General features: G+C 42.2%; 1 protein-coding gene across 2 annotated transcripts in view; it reads right to left on the bottom strand.

The window, feature by feature from the left end:
- Positions 1 to 19,366, bottom strand: part of sv2a (synaptic vesicle glycoprotein 2A) — a 56,284-nt gene that overhangs the window by 13,829 nt on the left and 23,089 nt on the right. For both annotated transcript variants that reach the window (XM_040117994.1, XM_040117995.1), the window contains exons 3-10: positions 10,764 to 10,944; positions 8,665 to 8,816; positions 7,279 to 7,412; positions 5,976 to 6,065; positions 5,148 to 5,255; positions 3,454 to 3,542; positions 2,243 to 2,407; positions 1,635 to 1,768 (exon numbers count right to left, since the gene is read on the bottom strand). In XM_040117994.1, coding sequence (XP_039973928.1) covers positions 1,635 to 1,768; positions 2,243 to 2,407; positions 3,454 to 3,542; positions 5,148 to 5,255; positions 5,976 to 6,065; positions 7,279 to 7,412; positions 8,665 to 8,816; positions 10,764 to 10,944 — 1,053 coding nt within the window. The remainder of the gene's footprint in view (positions 1 to 1,634; positions 1,769 to 2,242; positions 2,408 to 3,453; positions 3,543 to 5,147; positions 5,256 to 5,975; positions 6,066 to 7,278; positions 7,413 to 8,664; positions 8,817 to 10,763; positions 10,945 to 19,366) is intronic.

Below are 19,366 nucleotides of genomic sequence, written 5' to 3' on the forward strand. Positions count from 1 at the left end.
ACCAATTTTCTTGCTTCCTGGTAGGTATTTCATTACGTTTAAATCTTTTCCAAGCTCAGTATCATTTCCCAAGTCACTCTGTTTCAGTAAAGGGGAATATGAATTCTGACATCTTGCAGTAGCAACACTATAAGTTGATAAACTGTAAAGAATAGCCCTTTCAGCCTCTGGATCAGTACCTACAGAGTGACATGATGTCACGCCCGTACAGCCCAGCTGCATCCGCTGCGTGGTTTACTCCCATAATGCCGCATTTGGGACAATAGTGTACGCTATGGCAACTATCACTCGGCCTTAGTCCTGAACAGGGAGCCCAAAGAGAGAGCCTCAATAAGCAAACACGTTTTCCAATTCCCATTCTGAGGAGCTGCTGGCCGGCGCCGATAGCAGCTGTGAGTGATTGCTTGACATGTGTAAAGACTGCAAACAACTAACGAAGCGAGAGGTAGGTCTGGCTGATACATTTTTTGCATTTTGCATGTGTTTACGCAGCTGCAGAATCTACAGGGGCCGGTGTGCTTTTTCTAAAATGTACAAATATACAGTCCTCAAAAAAAATAAAATCAATTATTAGTTTGAGATGAGAGAAAGCTCTGCAATTTTAGAGCTCAAATAATCGAGGATTCATTCTGGGTTGTTAGGAGACATTGCAGCTCTGCAATGCTACATTTGGCGTAAGTCAGTGTGTAATTGAACCATTCGGAGAAAAAAAAAAAAAAAAAGAGCTGATTTTGCTGCTCTTTTACTGGTTGGAAAATACAGTGTCCACCGAAACTGAACATTATAGGATTAAAAAAAGATGGCCGGCGATATTGAATTGGACTGTAATAGACTGCACAGGTTAAAAAAAAAACTTGTACCTAAGTGTTTTCAAGACAGCTGTAATTGAAGAATATCACCTGCACAGAACAGATGACAGTGCCAGATGAAGCCACAGAACTCAGACGAACCCTTCACCGGACTGCACTTGCAGAGAAAAAAAAACACGCAGAATGAAACCGTGCCGACGGCTCTACTCAAAGGATAGTTATTTGTAAGGAGAGCTTTTGAAAGCGGGCCGAGGGCAGAGAGGAAAAAATGAGTTAACAATACACCTAAACACAGCTTACAACACATTTTAATTTTCAAAACAGATTTTATTAACCTTGTTTCAAGGCTTAGATGAAATTTAAGTAATATGAGTTCTAGAAAAATGCCCATTTTAAAGGTAACATACATTAGCTTCCCAGACTTCACGACCTCTCCCCTCAGGAGCCTGCAAGGCGGGGATGAGGGTTGTTATTTCATCTCAAGTCAGTCAGCCAGTTTCTCTCTTCCCTGGCCTCCACTGTTTGGTTGGTTAGTTGCTTTTTTTGGTTTCTTTTTTCTGCACCATACAACAGACGCCGCTGATTTTTACAGCCATTCCTTCATTGTTTAACTCCAGTTTCATGTATGTTTTTGTCTGATTTGTTAGATAGTTCCTAGTTACAACTCATGTGACTTTCCCTTTTTGTCCTTTCTGGAGCAGATTGTAACAATGTTATTTATAATTTGTTGGTTACCTAAAGGTGTTCACTGACATAAGGACACAGTTCCCCGCCTCTTTATCTACCATTATACAGAATCAGCGTGTGTATGCGTGTGTTTCCTACCTGTGTTGTAGAAGAGGGTGGCAATGAAGGTGCAGTTCTTGAAGAAGGTGTTGCTGGAGGTGATGTCCTCAAAGTAACACTCCTCAAACAGCGAGTCCTCAAATACCATAGACTTCATTTTCAGGTTCATAAACCTGCAAGCAATTACAGACAGGGATGAAGGAATTAAGACACGAGGGCAATGAATAGAGGGAAAAAAGAAGGGTGATGCAAAGAGATATTTCACCACAGGGGTTGAAACCATTAGGCTGTCAGATATTCTATTACCACATTGTTATTTTCATTTTAACAACGCAAACTGATGCAGAGTTCAGGTTGAAAAAGCAAAGTCAAAGGAAAGAGCAAAGATAGGCTTGTTAAACAAGTCTCCAGGGCTGTCATCCAATCAAAGCAATGCTCAAAATAAAATATTTTGAAGCCTTATTCATTTTTTTTATCTGGTTTTTTGTCATGCAAAGTACTTACACTTTGTGGATAAATTCATCCATTATGTATCGGAGATGTGGAGAATATAAAAACCGCCACCTGGCCGTCGTGAAAACCTAATTCAAAATGAGTCCGCCCTTGTGCCACCGGCCAACACCAAGGAGGGGACGCGGCTAACTCACTTGTCATTGAAGTACTCCCCCTGGCGGTGGACCTGGTTTTCCAGGGTGAAGTTAAAGGTGACATGTTCTACTTTCTCCTTGACGAAAACCTTGGTGCGGGAGGAGTACTCCTGCTTCTGCAGGTACTTGATCATATCGGGGAACCACACTGTCAGACCGTAGTAGCTGGAGGGGGAAGAAGAGGAGGAGGAGGACAGGGAGAGAGAGAGAGAGAGAGAGAGAGAGAGGAAGGGAGAGAAAGTGAGAATGCTGGTGTCATAAAAAGACAAACCTACGAGTAAATGGCCCGGAGAGAAAAGATGATGTCTCTGTTGAGAAGGCACACGAGCAGTGTTAATGTGAAATATTTACCGTATAGCTCTGGCCTGCGCACCACGGCTTTGACCACCACACTCCTTACTGCTGCTTGTATATATTTTGGCACCTTAGAGATTCCAGGTTATCGTGAACTCTCTATAGAAACGTCAGGTGAATCCTAGCGATAATTCCATGTCTTTGCATTATCAAGGCGCTGTATCAAACTGACATTGCTTTCTAGAAGTTTTCAGCAGTGGAGTAACTACGTGCCTGTAAAGTAAGTACTTGAGAACAGTTTTTTAGTACTGTACTTTATTATTTTGTGCAACTTTATTCTTCTGGATTTCTACAATTATTGTACTTTTTTCTTCCCTACATTCGTCTGACAGCCGTAGTTACTGGTTACTTTTCAGATTAGGAATTTTATTAATTTTAAACAATTAACATCTGATGTACTGAAAACTGAAAACACGATGGATCTTTATAGATTACATACCCAAGAGTATGAATCCACCTCAATCTGCTATATCACTACAATGTGAGTTACACATGAATGCATCCCTATTAACAATCCTCTAACGGGGTATTTCTACTTTCTACTTACAAAAAGAGGTCAGCATACATGCAAAAACTGATTCACAGCAATTATTACTCATCCAGAATTATGAACCTGACATGCGCAGCCTGGTCTTGTCATTTTTGGGGCCGGAGATGATGTAGCACATCCTCTGCATTCAGATCACCCACAGATGGGTGACTGCTACATGTCAAACCAAGAAACAACAACAAGACGGTGCTGCTGTGCAAAAAACATGGATTTCACTGTCTGGCTTCCTGAGTAACGGGTAGTGCGCAAGTCACAATCTGACCCAGAAAAACCTGCAGTGGTGCATCATCCTTCGACCCGATCCTACCTGAAGGACATAGAGAACCACACGGCCATCATCATGTAGGTGGTGCGGCGGTACTCGGGGGAGAAAACAGTCTGGAAATTACTCCATACCTGGAGGAACAAACGCGTGGATACAGACACAGAGGGGAAACACACAGAGAAAGAAATAATAAATACACAGTGCATTAAGATAAAAAAGCAAACATACAGCACACGTCTCTGAAAACAAGTTTCTCTTGATCGGCTGCAATAAATAAACACCATGTCCCGGAATCCCTTTACAGGCATAGACTGAGCAAACATAGGCAGCCGCAGCAGCACACAAACATGTCCTGTCGCTGAATACACACCCTCCACAAAGCCAAAGACATGTATCACATAAATAAAGCCTGAGCTGAAAAGAGTCTCGCAAGACTCTTTTTCTGGCATATGCAAGAAAAACATATGCTATAAAAAAGTCTTTTTAAGCTGTGGAATCCTTCAGGTTTCTGGGATCCAAATTCTCCCAGGGCCTGAAATGAATATCCTCAGGAAGTTCAACCTGCCTCGGCAGGCTGCTGATCCAGTTCTACCCTGCAATCGATCGAGCCTGTTTTCGCTGCACATCCGTCACGGTCCGGTTTGGCTCGGCCACCAAACGAGACGGCAGGAAGGAAGCGGGCAGGAAAACATCACTGCAGACCCCTGTTCCGACCCCTGCCCTCTGGTAGGCGCTACAGACCACTGTGCGCCAAAACGGGCAGGTTCAAGAACACTTTCTACCCACATCCCGTCAGTCTGATAAACAGTAAATCAGTCATGTAATATCAGAAACTACTCCTGTGCAGTAACCCTGTAATACTTAAACATCAGCTTACCTACAAATTATATTTACATAGGCTTTAAAAACAAAACTGTGCAATAGTATACACATATCATCCTTCAGTTGTTAAATATAAATATAAGCAGGCTGTATATACTGTTCATGTATACATGCACATATTGTACATAACCACCTACTGTGCACTCTCCAAAACCTTGCACCACCTGTTCCCTACTGGATGACTTGTATAAAGACATTGTATAGTTGTGTCCATTGTTGTTGCTTTTTCCCCAAATTGGACTGCACATAAGAGTCATATGTTCACTGTCATTTATCTTTGCCCAGCTTTGTCTGTCTCCCTGGACATTGTTCTTGGTACTGTGCACTGTGTGTCAGTACGTTGGTATTTTCTGGACCGAGCCAGGATAACTGTTTCCTCCTGATTTCAGCGTTTGTGCTAAGCTCATCGCCTCCCGGCTCGTTTCATATTCAGCATGGAGACATTAGAATGGTATTGATTTTCTCATCTAACTTTCAGGAAGGAAGACAATAAGTGTGGTCCTCCAAAATGTCGAACTATTCCTAGCCGCTGTGTGAAACAGGCTGCAGTTGCTGTGACCACATTTTTAATGTGAATTACTTTTATCATATGACAAATTTTTTGTTTATCAGTGGCAAAATCTCACTTGTATTCCTGTTTAATAAGCTGAAGAATAGAGTTTTAAGAGCTGAAATCTTCATGAGTTTGATTTCATTGTAAAAAAAAAAAAGAAATATTTCATGCAAACATGCAGCTTTGCTAACATCCACAGATTTTTAGTCCTGATTCACCCTTAATGCCTTGTCTTGTGTCCCTGTACTTACTCCTAAATAAGAACTCAGTGAACTAAAGAACAAAATGCAGAGTTCGTCACCTGATGGAAAAGCGTAGTGAGCTTTATCCTCCATTTCTCATGCCAGGCAGCGCCATCGCCCATGTTCACCAGTTCATCCATCTGCTTCACTGTTTTGATGGTGGTCACCTGGGAGGAACAGAGCAATCATTCATCTTTAGATTTCATCGCAGTGGTTAATGACTCTCAGTTGTGTTTTTCTCCAATATTATTTGCAAATTTTTTTATTAGGAGAGTCTTCACAATTTCTATTGATATCCTAATTATATATACAAAGCGTTGAAAAAACAAAATGTGATTTTTACTGTGCAAGAGATACGTGATATCAAACATACAAATCTATTACGTGGTTTTTCAGCAGTGCTCAATTTCATTCACATTATTCAAATTAATGTGTAAATCTCTGGAAATCTGTACTGCAGATTTGTAACAGCTAGCAAATAAGCTAACACACAACCTTAAGACAGTAAAAAAGGCTCCATCCCACTTAAAAATTATATAATGAGAGGCACCTGATCTACTTAAAGTCTCACCATTAAGACTAAGATATTAAACGTGGCCATTAATGATATTTATTTTTACTAATGAAGGCAGTAAGACGAGGTCATTATTTAATTTGAGTATTAATATAACCTCTGTAGCTTGAAACATTAAGAGATTACAATAGTTCAAAGAAAATCTGTGTTGATTTATTAATATGCAAATTTATGCAGCACAGAGCTCAAAACCTGCTGCACTGCTGCATAAACCTACAGACAAACACACATGCACCGTGTGAAGGCATTTTTTTTCCAGCATACAGACAACGGTACTGGGCCGCAAAGCTTGACATTCACGAGTGTGACTTACAGAGAAGACCCTCTCTGGGTAGCCTTTGGCCCTCATGTTGGTGTCGTGGACCTGCTTCAGAATCATCCACGCCTCGTCGTGTTTCCCGTTCTGGAGGATAAAAACGAGGAACAGATTGACAGGTTGGTCAGCAGTCGTGTTGCAGTCCCCCTCTGGAGATGACAAAGGCGCAGCAGAGAAGGTGAGAGGTCACCAGCAGGTGGTGGGATGCTGGAGAATCGCTGTAAGCCTAAAGTAACGTTCTGTATTATAACATCTCTTGACAGTTTGCTGTAGTTTGTGAAGCCTCTGTCCCTGCTCAGGGACTTGTTGTGAGAATGAGCGATGTTTCGATTCAGTCCGCCGCAAATTTTACAGCAATTGAAATTCAGCATTCAAAAGCCAATCGGGGAAATGTTACCATACATTCAGGAAGTCTAACACCAGATGTGAAAACCTTGACACAGCTTAGCCCTATTTCGATTAACACGGTGGTTCGAGCAATTTCTGCTTCACGTGCGTAGTCTCACTGGTGTACATGTGGTGTAAGTGCTTAGAGGGATAGTTTGACATTCTGGAAAAATACGCTTACTCACTTTCTTGCCGAGAGTTAGAAGAGAAGATTGATGCTGCACCACTCACATGGCTGTAAATATGGAGCTATGGCTAGCAGCTGGTTAGCTTGGCTTAGCTTCCAGATCCTGGAAAAGGGGAAGCAGCCAGCAGATTGTTTCCACGTCCGTTTCCAATGTTGTGCGCCTCTCCGCAACCGGCCGCAACGTGATTTACTTAAACGATTCAGTGATGTCTTCTAATGTCAGTGAGGAAGGAAGGACGTGTGGCTGGGGTGTGTGTCATAAAGCAGGTGTGAACCATCAAAGTTTCACCAAATAAGTTTTCATCCGGAGTTTTCATGCAGGAACAAGTGGGTAAGTGACCCCTGAAGTATTAGTTTCTGTTCAGTAAAAACCAGAAATGTTTATCGCAATAGCTAAAGGTGGCTTAGTAGCACATAAACAAAGCTACTGTAATATTGGGATGGTAACTGTTATGGACAGAGAGAAACACCAGCACACTAGATGTTGAAAGATTCCTTTGTGAATTGAACATTTTATAAACAATCTAAATGTGAATCTTCTTAAAAATCTTGTTTTATCTTTCAAACTTTCTGTCTACTTTGTAATGTTGCCCTGTTCAAAACACACTGAACAAGACTTCATACTTTGCTTTCTGTTTTCAAGGGGATTTATGCATTCACGTAGTCAAAATGTACTCAAACAATATTTCCGCAAGGTCTGAGTGCGGCAAGAGCTGACTGGCTGACCTCTAGGTAGAAGCGGGGGCTCTCAGGCATGGTGGTGAGGGCAGAGATGGCTGCCACAGAGGGGAAGGCACACACCAACACAAAGACACGCCAGCTGTGGAACTGGTAGGCCGAGCCCATCTGGAAGCTCCAGCCTACACAGGGAGAGAGAGAGAGAGCGAGAGAGAGAGAGAGAGAGAGAGAGAGGGGAGGTGTCAGGGAAAACAAGAGCAAAGAGGCAGCTGCAAGACTTGAATTCTGTGCACAAGGCGCTTCCTCGACAGTCATACTGTAAAGTTCTCGTTGTATGCATTTAGTTCAGCTGCAGTTTATCCAAAGCTGAACTGCAGTGACTAACCCATTAAAAGATATTCTCTCTGTAATCATTCTGCACTTGTGTGAAGAGAAATATCAGTAAGGTTGAAATTAATTCATTTGAACTGTACAGTATGCATGTCAAAATTCCGGGTTGAGGTTAATGAAACAGAACATGCACCCAATTTAAAATATTCTGAAAATTTTCAGCCTCGGTTGGTCTTTGCCAAGGCATATGGGTATTTGTGAATACTTCCTCTTCACCCTGATGACAAGTTAACCTACTCCATCCACTGATGGGATGAGATGCAACTGAAAGATCTAGAAGAAATCCAGTCAGTGGACCTTGAGTAATAATTTTCTTTTTTTTTTTTGTCAACCTACAATTTCCAAGGTTAAAAATGCACCTTTAACATGGTGTTGTGAGTTTTTTATACTTTTGCACACTGTTTTACAACTGTCTGCAAATATCTACAAACAGTTAATAAAGGATTTATTACACACTGTATGGATTTAGACATGTGTAGTGACGGAATATTAAATATGATGATGGCAATGTGTAGATTGTTTTATCAGTCATTATTAATTATTTATACACCTGCTTCATAGGATTTTTTGGGGCACTAGGAAGTTAAATAGTTGATAAATGCATTAATACACATTTAAAAGACATTTTCAGTGATAGACATGAGTAAGGTGTTAACTGATCTAGAATAAAACTGAGATTATGTACTATATGTACGATCATGCATGTAGAAAAGCTAATTACACAGCTGTTCTTGTTGTTGTGCCGACGTAATTTGAAGAGAATGAGGCCGAAGCCCTGCAGGAACTTTCCATCGCCCTCCTCTCTTGAGTAGCTGGTGAAAACATCCTGACTGGTATCGTCAGAGACTCCTCTAGCAAAGCAAGAGCTGCAGTTTACTTGAAATTTTGTACGACAGTCACTAATGTGGTCTACTGTAGGCAGAAAGAGTGAAACCACTGATGAAATTAGCCCTGATTATACCTTACATTGTGACAGTAGCTGCTGGTGACCTTTGGTGATGATTTTCCGACGGAGTGATATAACTGTGTGTTTGTTTTTCTCACCGTAGTGTGGGATGATGGCCCAGGCCATGGCGGAGGCGTAGATACCACCGATCATCCAGAACATGCAGAGCCAGCTCAGATGCTCTCCTCGCTTCTCCTGAGCCAAGAACTCAGAGTAATAGGAAAACACGATGGGGATGGAGCCTCCAATACTGTGGAGCAAGGAGGGGGGCGGGGATGAAAAGGTAAGGAGAATTAAAAGAGGAACAAGTGAAGGCATCCATAATGGAGGAGAAGCAAACGGTGGAGGAGATAAGAGAGAGGAGAAGGAACAAAGAGGTAGGCCAGAAACAAGCAATGGTAATTTAAAAAGGTAGCAAAGAGAAAAAGAAAATTAATTAGGTAATGTGAAAAAAGAAAAGAGCGGAGAGAAAAACAATACAACAAAGGGAGAGAGAAAGGCAAAAGCAGAGAGCAGGGGAAACAGATTAGTATCAGAGAAAAAGTTTTAAGAAAAAGTTTTAAGAAAAAGCAGCAGGTGAGATGGTGAGAGACAGTGTCAGGGACAATATAACGGCCTTGTAGCTGATTGAAAATGAAGATTAAAATCTTAAGAGCCACCAATAATGGCCCAGCTGATTGCAATCGATAGAACCATCTTTATGGCCTCTGTACATGTTCCATTACAACCGTTTACAATCTGATGGGAACTGTTGCCGGGAACACATTCAGACTCAGACCCCTGCAGTTAAACAGGGCGATGATTGTGAATACAATGACTCTATTTTGGAAAAGTTTAAAGTTCACCACACTGCAATTGGCAGCGATACCCATTATGAAGAGGACACTATGTGCATTTCACCAAAGACTGACAGCGTCACAGTCTGCAGATTCTTTCAAATTGTGGAAGGCAGGGTGGGAATACTGGTCCAAGCTTTTTTCTTATCTGTGAAATTTGCTCACATCTGAGCTACAGTATTAGCATTAAACATTGTTGAGGAGAAATTCTAACAAAACTGTCAGATTTCACTGTCACTGTACTTTGTATATTAAAGCCGCCATGTGAACATTTTTGACTTTGATGCCCCCCAGTAGTAGCAAGAGTAGCAAACACAAAGTACAGCTGGGGCTGATAGGAATATCTTAGTTTATCAAGTATTTGGTCTTAAACCAAGTCAAAGTTATAATAATTCATCCTGTGGGCAACACGAATGTCTTCACCAAATTTCAAGACATTTCGCTCCGAAGCAAAAGTGTCAACTTGTGCCAATTGAGTGCATGTCAAAAACATTTCACCGGAAAAGTAAAAAATCTGTCCTGCCGCTGAGACTAGATGAAGAGTCACGGGATCACCAAAGTCCTTCCTGCTAAGCCATCCTATATTTGTTGAGATATATCAGTCTGGACCAAAGTGGTGCACCAAATGAACAACTGACCGATGTTAGGAAAATAGGAAAATTTGGAAAAATATGGAAAATAAGCCCTGTATTCAAGGCCCGCTTTGTTTTTGGTGATCTTTTTTTTATTCCTTCGCATAACTGGTAAAATCTAGACAACATGATGTCATACAGAGTTTCTATTGGAGCTAAAGCCAGATGCGCTAAAATACTGTATTTGCCTCCTGTATCTAAAACATCTCAAACCTTCGTAAAGGTGGTGTTTCAGAGACAGGCCCTGAAAATCAGAGCCAGGGCTGCTATTTCAGTGACGTTTTGTCCACTGCTGCCAGCTTTCGACAACACAGGCAGAAATGGCCTTGAGAGACCAGGATGCAAGGGAGACCCCAAATTATTAATTTCAAATAAGCAATGCGACAGTAGCTGCATTCATATGCCTTTACACCAAACTTCAATCAAAAACAGTTAGTTCAGGATCATTCTGTGGAAGTAGGTTAACTTAAGTGCATGAAGTTACTACCTTAATACAACTAGACAAAACTGTTAAAGGGAATTAGGAACACCGAAAAACACATTGCAACACTTCATGGCAAAATATCTCCTGAAATGCAGTAAACATCAGAGCAATATAAGCACTGTATTTTTATCTGTCCTCTGACATGTGGCGTTGCGCTGCTTGTCAAGCCAACTGACAATGGCCGTGGCTGTCTCATTTCCAGCTCCGGCTGCTGCCGCGCCTGCGTGATTCATCTGTCTCCTTACCCCACACCAGAGGCCAGGCGACAGAAGAGGAAGGAGCTGTATCCCTGGACGAAGGACGAGAAGAAGGCAAACACGCTGTTGATGGAGAGGGAGATGAGGAGGGTCTGTCGTCGGCCAATCCGGTCAGCCAGACCACCCCATACAAATGCCCCGACCATCATCCCCAGGTAAACAATCAGACCTGGAGGGAGGAGGGGGAAAGAGGGAAGAGTTGGTGTTTAAGAGAGACGAGTGAGTAATGACAGGGGAATATGACGGAAAGAGATAATGAGGAAGGGGAACGAGACAGAGGGCATGATAATGAGTTATCATTCATCAGTAAACACATTAATATTACCTCCAGCCCATACTTCACCTCTCATTAGATTTCCAATGCTTAGTAAATAAGCTAATTTGGCAGCCTTATTGGACTCCTGGAGTATTTAGCATAAAGCACGAAACAGAGAGACACAGTACACCATAACCATCTGAACTGAATACTACTGCTACTATCAGGAGTTGAGATTATAATAATAAGCTTTTTCTGTACAGCACTGCTACAGAACAGATTTAGAGCTAGTTGCAGCTAAGTGTTTCACTGTCCAGCTTGCAACCTTATTGTTTGGTTCATTCTCATCGTTCTCGTTGCGTCGTTAATGCCGAAAAAAGCTCAGAAATCCAACTGTGACTACCCGTTCCGCACCGAAGCGCAGACAGACACAGTGAGCACCTACCAGGTGAATGCTAATGCTGCTCTGTATCTGCTGCAGGTGTAAATGTGCCCAACTGTTTGTTCACCAGATCAATTTATGTTGATGTTCAAAAATAGTGAACAAGCACGTTTTTCCAAAATGTCACACAATTCCTTTAACGTAACAATTTAAAGTAAGATAATTATCACAGAGATCTCCCGACATCCTCTTCAGCTTGTTTTTTCTTTCCTGCATCAGGAAGTCGGTGCCAGGGAGCGGACAGGCTGATAACAGAAACAAACACCACCTTTGTCGACCAAGTCTTGTGATTTGAGGTGCTAACATGACTCACATCCCATGCGCTTACCCAAACCAGCCTCTCTCGGTCTGTCTCTCTGCTTCTGTCGCAATGATATTACTCCCACACACACACACACACACACACGCACACACACACACACACACACACACACACACACACACACACACACACACACACACACAACCATACACACACACCAGTTGCTCGCTTGCAATCGCTGCCTTATTGACATCTTGTCAACAGTCTTCACGCTGCCTGAGCCCGCAGTGACACAAGTTATTGGTGTGTTCACTCTGAATGAATAAGGAGGAACGGGCCCGTTGTTGACGCCTAGGCTTGACATCTTGACATCTTTTCTGTATGGAAAAAGCTAGTAATCTTACATCTATGATATATTCATTTTATCACATGGCCAAATTATGAGATACAACATGTATCTCAGATGAACCCTACAGCTATGTCAAATACTCCGGGCTGATCAGACATTCAACACAGTCCACTTCTTCAGAGCTGATCATACTGTATCAGAGTCAAGACATTGAGTCGGTGCTGTTTATTTTAAATCGTTTCGAGCGACAGCATCTGTGTGCCAATGAAACAATGGTACCTCATTACTGCGAGCAAACGCATGGCTAATCAATTGACAGAACGATCTCAGCTCAAGGTCCACTTGTTGAGCTGGGGTTGCTTTGTGAACCGTTACGAACTGTCAAGCTCAACTCTGAAGCAAATATGGATGAGGAGTCCTAAAAGTGTTCAGAATAATGGAAAGTTTGAACGGCCGCAGTTCCATGACAATGATCACACAACCCCATCATTAAACAAAACCATCAATATTGGACAATTCTGCAAAACCTTGGATTATATTCAGTGAAAAGGGCTCTTTACATCCAATGCCAACGTTTTTCAACTTCTGGTTTTCTACAATATCTGCAAGACTGTCCTTCCAAGAAAAACGACAGCCTCAGTCTTTACAGCGAGCGCACGTCAGACTTTAATAATAGAGATCACTGTTCATTTCCCATTTCCAACCGAAAGTCAACATTGTTGTTTGTATAAACATGACCACAATCGTTCCCTAACATTAACCACATTGTAACCATGACGACAAAGATCCCCCAACCACGTTGAAACAGTCATTTTAATCGAGACCAACGTCTCTCCCTGAACCTAAGCAAGTTGCGTTGTACCTAAACCTAACCAAACCAAATCACATCATGAAACTGATTCATTTTATCGTAAGACAAATGATGTCCTGCTGCTGATGGGGGCCTCAGATCAGAAAAGTAGGTTTTCATGAAAGTCAGACTCGCTTCACACTCATCCACCACTGCAACCTCCACACCCTTACTCTCTGCTTCGCTCGGACAGATACAAGTCATCACGGAGTCAGCCGTGCAGGAAAACAGAAGAAGAAGAAGCCCACGAAGGCTTTGAACAGACATGTTGGATTCATCACACCGTCTAACAAGATAACTGCTGGGATGATGAAGGTGGACGCACGTTTAGCATCAGCTAGAATTATATTGTTGAGGGAGAAAGAGCCATGGTTGGCCATGTTTATATGATAAACTGTGTCCTTCTCTTTTAGATGAATAAACCTTTGAAGGCATTGTTTAAAGTGTGTGTTTGAGTCTGTCTGAGTGTGTGCGACTCATTCCCTCTGTCTATCCTCCCTATATGTCTGTCTGTGTGTTGCTGTGTAAACACTGCAGCGCCTGAATTGGGGAAGAAGGTGACTTTCAATCTCTTGTTTCATTGATTGCAGGGGATTCTGTGTGTGCATATGTTGCCGTGTTTCCAACGTCCCAGGCGTGTGTGTGTTTGTGTCTATATGTGTGCACTCCTGTGAGTGTGTTTGTGTCAATATCCCCATATAAGTGTGTATTCCTACTTTTTATGTGCATAGCCGTTGTGTCTCTGTCTGTGTGCTTGTATGTGTGTTCCACTCTGGCAGGGCAGAGAGACAGCTGCAAGCCGCTTTTTCTGATAATACAACTCGTGGCGGCAACAGCGAGCCAGTGATGATGACTGGGCTCAGTAACCGTCACCGCAATGCAGCAGCATCGAGGTAGACGGACAAACAGACAGACGACCAGAGTGACCTGGATGGGTCATACAGTATGTATCTCTTCACATCTCAGGCTGAGATCTATCTATTTGTGTGGCTAGAGTGCACCAGCGGCTGTATTTGGCTCAAGGATAACTGGTGTCCCACTTTATCTGATTTATTTGTGGGTAAAAATAATTGATTATGAGTCTGACATTTTACTGGAAGCCAAATCCTGCTGTCATCAGGATTCAAAGGTAGAGCAGTTTTCTGACTTTTCAGTTTGCCAACTAAATAACAGAAATAAGAAAGATTAAAGCGAGATTAAGTGATGAATTCTTGAGTGTGAGAATTCAGCTTCTTTTATAATTGCATCAATTTGACAGAAACCTCTAAAGCTTATCTCAAAAGAAAAGGAAGAATAGGTTTGCACTGAAAAGTTTATTTTTCACAGATTTCCTATACAGGCACATAATGGACCCTGTTGAGAGAGCATATTTGTACCAACTGATCAAACAGAAAGGAACGAGGCAGTTCTGAAACACATTCGTATCAGCTCAGCCTGAAGTAAAGGTAAAGTTTCAACTCACTGTTTTGGTTTGGTACTTTTTTGGTTCACTCTCACTGCTCTCGTGGCATAATATCCAGCCACAGCAGGTGCAGCTGTTTTCAGCTATTTAAAAAAAACACTACACACAGACTGCCCATCACAAGTAACAGCAGAAATGCAAAGTTGGCAACTGGCTGGTGAACACAAAGAAGCATTTAGCAGCTAAAGATCCCGATATTACCCTCGGGAGTTGGTGGAGACCAAAAACGGAGCTAAAAGGAGAGTGAAAATTGGCCTTGACAATCAGCAGGTGTCCAGAAACACATTTTCAAATGAATGTTAATGTTGTTCTGTATCTGCTGGATGTGTATATAAGCAACTGTTTGCCAACAAGTTCATCATAACGACTTAAAAGGTGATAATATTTCATTGTTGTCTTCAAAACTAGTTTCTGCTCCCAAAGTGGCAAAATATCTGTTATTGCAGGTTTAAGTCAGTTGAAAAAGCACCTTGGGGCTCCCGAATAGCTCCCCAACGAGGTCCCAGGTCGCATCCCCAGCAGCAATGTTGCCTGGTGGGAAGCTGGTGAGGGATTCTTGTACTGGTCGATTTTTTATTCTTTTTTACTACACCCTCTTGAGAGCAAATGCAGGAGTTAACACAAAAAAAGACTGCGGTAGAATATGCACTTCAAATTGGTGGAAGAAGAGAGGAAAAAAATGCCTTAAAAAGGCAGCACAATGATTTTGTGATGAACCTGCACCTTTGCGACCTGTTTTTAGGTACTTTTTGGTGACTAGCGATGAATAATTGTACTTTCAAAGCCATCTCAAAATTGACATTGCAAGAAAGGTTACCTACACTTGCATACTGCCCCAGCTACAAGCATTTTTACGCCAAAATATTGTGCAGCTTTTCACTGAATATAAAATACCTCTTACATTTGCTTGCCTGCTTTCAGTGTAATGGCCCAGTAACAAGGAGATTCAAAGGCCATCGCGAGGTTTTAAGGTGACACACATTCTTCCGGCAATGATTCTGCTCTAATCAGCTTTTGAATTTTAAATCAAGGAGGCGTAGTGAGCTGCCAGCCATTTCTTCATGTTATATTTATTTGGCAAATTCACACAGACAATCATTATGCATTTTGTTCTGTTAAATAATTTTCCTATTGGTGGAGTTTGGTTGTAATGTTGTTTTAATTCCACTTCCACTGAATTGCTAAACCTTGAAGGGGAGGTGCAACATAATAATCAACTACTGCTCTTCTGTTTTTTAATAACTCACATGATATGCAATATTATGAGATGCTGTAAAAGCATTTTTTCAGACATGCAGCCGAAACAAAATAAGAGCTGTACAGAAAGACAGAGATGAGCAGGGCGAGGAGTGAAAGGACGGCACAGAGGAGAAGCAGGAGTCTGCAGACAGCTGGGCACCTCAGCTCTCTGGAGAGGAAGTGGGGGGAGGGGAGGATGGAGAGATAGAAGGGAGAGAGAGAGAGAGAGAGAGAGAGAGAGAGAGAGAGCGAGAGAGAGAGCAAAATAAAAGAAAGAGAAGGAGAAAGGGGAGGGGAGGGTGGTGGCCACTCTGTGCTGTGACAGAACTCCCAAAAGCTCCAGGGTACTGTGCGTCTGGGTGTGTGTGTGTAAATGTGCGGTTGAACATGGCAAGAAAAAGTGTGTGCCACTGCACGGTTGTGTGCCTGTGTACATGAGGGGAGGGAGGGGGGCAGGGCAGGGGGCCACTATTAATAGCCCGTTTTCCCCTCTCTGCCAGAGTCCGCAGGGCTTTTTGAGTGAGCCAGGGACTGAGGCTCTTCAGCACTAGAGGAGAATGTAGCCTCTCATCAGTGGACTTGGCCAGTCAGCCCCCACACTCCTCACTGCCAACCACTGAAAGCTGAAAAAACGAGTGTTATAATCGCTTTAAAGCAGCGCTCTCACCCTGTGACCGTGAGTGCCGTGATGTGAACGCCGGTTCGCGTCACTCCAAGCAAACACCCACGGCGGCTGATTAACACACCTTCAAAAGGTGGAAATAACTCCTGAAGTAAGCTGTTTGGTTGGATTGTTACCTGCATACATATTGCTCTATTTAACGCATGAACAGAATAAACACCGTCACCCTCAGTCAACCTTCACAATAAAGCCTCCCTACTGTTTGTGCTAATTTTAAAGTAGGGAAAAAAAGCCCCTGTTCAAGTGGCATTTAAATATGTATATAATAGGGGTGCTTAATGGTTGCATGCAGTGTAGATGATCTAGGATTTTATTCTATTAACAGGCTTTATTGTTGTCTCCGAAGAATAACAGCTAATTGCCTACAATGCAAATAAAATGAGAAAGGCTGCAATTGATTTTTTTCTCAAATAAATCCATATTGTGACTGCATCATTTTGTAAAATCCTGTTTAAACAAACCGAGGAAATAAAAAAATGCAACACTAATAACAGGGCACAGGTGTATGTTTAACAATTCTATCAAAACATTACTGCCAACAGAGTGAAAAAATTAAACCATCTGTGGCTTAATAGCTTGCATATTCATTTTCAGATGTCCTCTGTGAATAATAATATGCTAGCATAATTCCTTTCTTACACCCATGTCCATTTTAAATGATGTGTACAAAAATGTCATGGCTAAAAAACAGTTAGCGGTGGCCTCAGCATCCAACCTGGTCTGCCTGTGTCCTCTGCCAGCAACTCCCACAGGGATCAATTCTCCCACCTTCTCTTCATCCCTTCTGTCTCGCTTCATCCTTGATCCCAGTTCCTGATTTTATGCTCATTAAAAGGCCAAGGAGGCATTATGATACTCAAAGGTTCCTTTTAGCCCCAGGGGAAAAATTGTGTAATAGCTGTCTCGAAAAAAAAGAAAACAAAAAAAAAAAGAAAACAAAAACAAAAAGGAGGCAATACGTGCAGCAAAGGTTACAGCTTCAAACTACTCCAGAATACAGAATATTATAACAGAGGCACGGCTGGAAATACACTGAACGCGCAACCGTGTGAAATCTCCTGGAACATTAGAAGTACTTAGGCTTATCCAGCACTTTTTCCGGAAATCTCCGTCCAGTGAGGCAGAGCTTCTGCATGTGACAAACCTCTGTTTCATCTTCCTAGTATGGCAAACCGACTGCACTTTAGCCGCAACCTCCGCAGCTTCACAACAAGGGCAAATCAATGACAACCCCTCTGTGCTTTTCTGCTGCCCGTGAAAAGTGTCTACTTTAGCTCATCGTGCCAAAAAAACTGCACCACGGGCATTTAAAAGCCCCGCTCTGGTTTATCAGCTTTTTCACTTCCTTACTTAATTTGAAATTATCGTGTTGCTGGGAACACGTCATGACTATGAGGTCCATGCTATGCATTTAAAACACATCCAACAATGTCTAAAATGCAAGGAGTTCATGATAATTCTGTCAAAGTTGCAGAGAGAGTAACTGTTTGTGGATGGAGGGTTTTTTTTGTCTGACTAGCAGTGATATGTTTCTGCTTCTGAATTCACCTCTCTGGGTACATCTGAATGATTTCCACTGTAAGAGGGTTGATGTTCTGCAGGCGATTGCAGCTCACCGACGTGCAGACTCTCACTGTCACCCACTACATATACAGGACATACAAACGCACGCACACAACACATGATCCTGCCACAGTGCGTCTGGTTAAAAGTGGCTGGCGCCATTATGACGGCAGAGGAGGCTCTTTTTGGATCGTGATGAGAAGAAAAGAATGGGAGTGGGGGTGGGGCGGGGAAGAGGACACCGGGAATCATGGGATGCTGAGAGGCATGAGCAAAGGAGGCTCTCTAGCATGAGTCAGGCGTGTTGCGTAACAGGGAGAGGGGTGGGAATCGGGGCTGGTCGTGTTCTCCCGACTGGCTCCACCCTGGCATGACACAAAGCCAGTCAGAGAGGGGGGGGCGTAATGGACCAGAGGCGGGAGAAATAAAAGTGTATTTACTCAAAAGTACAAGTTTGAGGTACTTGTACTTTATTGGTGTATTAGTAAGACTTCCTACATCTACTACACAAGATCCCAGGAGGAAATATTGTAGTTCTTACTCAATTCTTTGCATTATCACCTCATACATATTGACCAAAACAATATTCCTTTTTCTATCCTTCGTTCATTTCTTCCTTTTGTCCTTTTCCCTTCCTACAGTACTTTTTTAATTAATGTTTTCCTTTGTTATTTTCTTACTTCACTTCTTTCCTTATTTTTCTGAACTTTCCTTTCTTTTCTCACTACCTTCTGTCCTCATACCTCCCTTCTTTTTCTTCACTTATTCCTTTTGCATCTCTCTTTTTTTAAGTGTTTTTCCTTTCCTTTTTTTAATTTACCTTCTTTTCCTTGAAAATCGTCCTCCGAAAATCACCCAAAACTAAAGAAACAAAGTTTTCATCCTACACTTCTTTGCTGTGCTTTTATTTTGGATTCCTGGGTATACTTTCCTGCTAATGCTTATTTACCTACTTTAGTGTGAATGTGAATGGAAGAGTATGAATCATACACATACAGTACTTATGCAAATTATTCTGGATGTATGAACAGACGGACATATTCATTCTCACGCAGGCTGGTTACAGGCTCTGCAGTCCATACTTTGTGCTGTGCATGGACCACAGGGAGAGTCCAACAACCCAGTAACCATTTAAAGGCGTGGATGCTTGCCAAGCTTCGTGAGTATTCTTGTGACAATGTGTATGTGTATGAACTCCTATTTTCCTGCGTTGAGTGAACATTGCTACACAGTAGTAGGGAGTGTAGCCTAATTGTTAAAGAAGTGTGTTGATTCCTGGAACCTGAAAACAATCAGATAGAAAAACTGGAACCACTGATGCAGTGCCGCAGCTCACTGACCAGCTGCACAGTCGTACTAGAGCTGTCAAAGAATATACAGCATTTGATGGGCAAACTCCTCTTTAGCAAAGGTTAAAAAGAAAGTCTAGATCTAAACATTTATACTGCAGGTACAAACTGTGACCTCTTGAACAAGACCAGGTCCA

This window comes from Xiphias gladius, chromosome 22 (assembly GCF_016859285.1).
Source record: "Xiphias gladius isolate SHS-SW01 ecotype Sanya breed wild chromosome 22, ASM1685928v1, whole genome shotgun sequence".
Taxonomy (NCBI): domain Eukaryota; kingdom Metazoa; phylum Chordata; class Actinopteri; order Istiophoriformes; family Xiphiidae; genus Xiphias; species Xiphias gladius.